General features: G+C 34.0%; 1 protein-coding gene across 1 annotated transcript; it reads left to right on the top strand.

Moving 5' to 3' along the window:
* The first annotated feature begins 1707 nt into the window (after window positions 1-1707).
* On the top strand, window positions 1708-3057 carry LOC129241943 (putative uncharacterized protein DDB_G0286901). The gene has a single exon (XM_054878493.1). It carries the CDS (start codon window positions 1708-1710, stop codon window positions 3055-3057), a length of 1350 nt encoding a protein of 449 aa, XP_054734468.1.
* The last annotated feature ends 931 nt before the right edge of the window (window positions 3058-3988 follow it).

Here is a 3988-nt window from a genome sequence, read left to right as displayed (position 1 = left end):
TTTATATTATTATATTATATTACTTATTTCTTTATTCTTTATTCAAGCGCTTTGGCATAAACAATATTTTTTGTTTTTCTAATATATTTGTTTTTGAGTAAAAATAAAATATAAATTGAAAATCAGGAAAAAAGAAGATTGTTCTTAAATTTCAAATCAACGCATATGAATAAACAATCGTCTTTTTTCCTGATCATCCATGAATTTTCCGTTTCAATTTCTATGTTTTATTAAGCATCACATTAAATTCTCAAATTTCGTAAGAAACTATTCACTGTTCCAAAATCCACTCCAAAAAAAATCACAAACAATTTTTACATGTTGCACTTACGTTTTTTCCTTATGGCATCCAAATCAGAAAGAAATATTGACACATTGTAACTCACACTGTCAACTTGACAGTTCAGTTCCGCCCCAAGCGTTAAAAAAGTAAGCGACATTATGGCTGGTTCAAAAGAACGCTGTACCCGTTGCCAGTGCTCCGAATTACAACCAAACTTTACGAAACCCATTTTCAATACTTACTTAACAATGTGCGTAAGTTTGGTTTAATTCGGTTCAAAGACACGGCGGGTCCACGTTTTGGCATATATTTCGAGACCCTAGTCATCAAAAGCACTTATCAACAGCTTTCATTTCATACCCATATTGAAAAAAAAGCCGGAAGAAGCGGCATACGAGTACGCCTCCAAAAGAGGAAGGCGGAAATTCTCAAACTATTGTTTGCCACCAACCCACCATTACGTTGGGAGGCAACAATAGCACTACAAGCCGAGCTAGATCAGATTGATCAAGCCCAGAAGACAAACCATAAGCATTCAACCTCTACCACCACACAAAGACATATAAAAACAATTGATAACACTATTCCCAAATTAAACCAGCCAGGAGCAATAAAAGCCCAGCCCAGTAAACCGGCCAAGAAGTGCCCAACCGACTGCGAGGGACCATTGGACAGTGCGTTCTGCCAATACACGTGCAAGCACTGCACGGTAGCGGATCCGAACACCAAGACGAACAACAACTAGAGACATCAAACGCGAGAGGCACCCCGCCGCTTGCGTCAACGAGGGAGCGCCAGCGTGCCATGGTGCAGATGGACGATCAACAGCAGCAGAATTTAGGTATATTTATATAATACAAAAAAAAAAAATATTGTAATTAATTTAAGACAAATATAGTAAGCGGAAGCGATAACTGCATTGCCCGCTAGAGTATGGCCCGTGAAGCCATACAAACCACTAGGTAGGAGATCGCTGTTGATCGAATCAGGAAAAACTAATTAAATTAAAATTGACTCCTAAATGAACATTAATGTTAGAAATAACAAAACTAAAATAAATGAGCAGAAACAGTATAAGTAAATCTGATGATATATATATAATAACACCCAGAATGGGGTTAATTGATACCAAAACAGTGGACTCCACTGCAAATGTAATAAATAAAATAGAATCGTCAAATACTGATATGAAAATAACAAACATATTGTTACTGATAATCGTTATTATTATGTGTGCATATATTATTTACAAAGCCTACATCCTACATAATAAATGTATAAAAAAGAGAGCCTTAAGCCAAGCTAACGATCTTGATAAGATCTGAAAATAATATACAAGCACACACGATTCTCATGGTAATGTGTTTATATATACAAAAAGAAAAAACTTTTATATATATACATATACATAATGAATTCCAGGCATGGAATGGGAGCAACTAACCCTAAATATCCGTGAACTAAAAGAAAAATTTGATAAATCTTACAAATGTGTAAGCCAGAATAGGTCAATACAAAAGGATACTTTAAATAAACATGCGAAAATTCTTGTAGAAACATTTAATGATGCAAGAATATTAGTGCATGATAATAGACGTATAATAAATAAAACTAACTGGTCAAAAATATCAAAATTGTTGATCAAATTACGTTCAAATTTATATAACGTCAAAGAAAAGTATCAGCTAGATATTTTCATTCCAACAGTGTTAAATTCACCATTAACACTAGATGGAGAAGAAGATCAGAATTCAGTTGAAACAGATTTAGATTCAGATCCTGAGTCAAACGAAGAAACTGATATAAAAGAAAACGACCTAAAAGATCTTACAATTCCTGCACAAATCACTTTATCTGAAGAAGATAATGAGATAGAACAGGAAGAAGGATTGAATTCTAGCACAAGCTCAGCAGACACAGAAGAATACATCATGACAGATGTAAACGCCCAAAGGGCATACATAAAGGACATATCGAATGCCATTCCAGAATTCAATGGACAGAAAATACATCTACAAAGATTTGTAACAGCTTTGAAGTTAATAAATCTGACAAAAGGCACATTCGAAGAAATAGCTGTTGAGGTCATTAAGTCAAAAATTGTTGGCTCAACTCTATACAAAGTCCAAAATGAAACGACAATTAATGCAATAATCAAAAAATTGCAAGATACTATAGTCGGTGAAACATCCGACGTAGTAAAAGCCAAATTGTCTAAAACAATGCAAAAAGGGAAAACTGCCGAAAAATTCACGACAGAAATTGACAATTTACGAAAGCTTTTGGAAGCTTCGTATATTGACGAAGGCCTATCAGCCGAACATGCTGACAAATTCAGCACTAAAGAAGCCATTAACGCAATGGTTAAAAATTGTGAACACGGAAAGTTAAAAACAATCCTCGAGGCAGGCAATTTCAAAACAATGGATGAAGCCGTCACAAAGTATATACAATGTAGTACCGAAATGACAGGCAATCCCAATTCAATATTGCTCGCCCAAAGGGGCCGTGGTAATTATAACAACAGGAATAATTATCGCGGTAGAGGCAATGGTAGAGGCAATGGTCGAGGTTATTATAATAATAATAATTATAATAACAACAACCGCAATAATGGCCAGAATAATAATTACCAATATAATAATTATAGAGGTAATAATAGAGGAAACAACAGAGTCAACCATAGAGGAAATAACCACCAAAATGGAGGTTATAACCAAAACAGTAACAATAATGTAAGGGTGACCCAAAACGCTTCGGGAAACTCCCAGTAGCCTTTAGATACTCAGCAGTAAATAATAAAATTCATACCATCAATCTCAGCCAAAACATATACGTAACCTTCACAAATATAAACACAGGGAAAGAACTAGTATTCTTGATAGACACAGGTGCAGATATATCTATATTAAAAGAAAATTCAGATGTTTTTCAATACATTCAAACTGATCATATAATAAATATACAGGGAATAAGTCAAGAAGTAACCAAATCTAAAGGACTTACTTCCATTGAAATCCAAACCACAAATTACATAATCCCCCACGATTTTCACATTGTAAATTTACAATTCGCTATTCCATGTGATGGAATACTAGGAATAGATTTCATAAAAAAATACAACTGTCAATTAGAAGTCAAGCCGTCTGAAGACTGGCTTATAATCAGACCAACTAACTTAAAATACCCAATTTATGTTCCGATAACATACAGTTCTGGCAACAATTCCATAGTTCTGCCAGCAAGATCACAAGTGATCCGAAAAATTACAATAAACTCAGTAGAAAACAGTGTATTTATTCCAAACCAAGAAATTCTGCATGGTATCTACATAGCAAATACCATAGCAACAACCCAAAATGCATTCATAAGAATGCTTAATACAACAAATGAAGATCAGTTAATCAACATAAATAAATTAGAATATGAACCACTTTCAAGCTACGAAGTAGTTAAAACAATTCCAGAGAATAGAGAGAAATCTGTACTAAAACAGCTATCAAAGAATTTCCCACCACAATTTCATAATCAACTAACAACAATCTGTAAACAATACAGCGATGTATTCGGACTAGAAACCGAACCAATAACCACAAATAATTTTTATAAACAAAAACTGAGATTGAAGGATGATGAAGAAATATACATTAAAAATTATAGAAATCCTCACAGTCACAAAGACGAAATTTAGAAACAAGTCCAAAA

The sequence above is a fragment of the Anastrepha obliqua genome, chromosome 3 (genome assembly GCF_027943255.1).
Source record: "Anastrepha obliqua isolate idAnaObli1 chromosome 3, idAnaObli1_1.0, whole genome shotgun sequence".
NCBI classification, from domain to species: domain Eukaryota; kingdom Metazoa; phylum Arthropoda; class Insecta; order Diptera; family Tephritidae; genus Anastrepha; species Anastrepha obliqua.
Note: the sequence above shows the minus strand (reverse complement) of the source record. Positions and strands in the feature narration are given on the sequence as shown.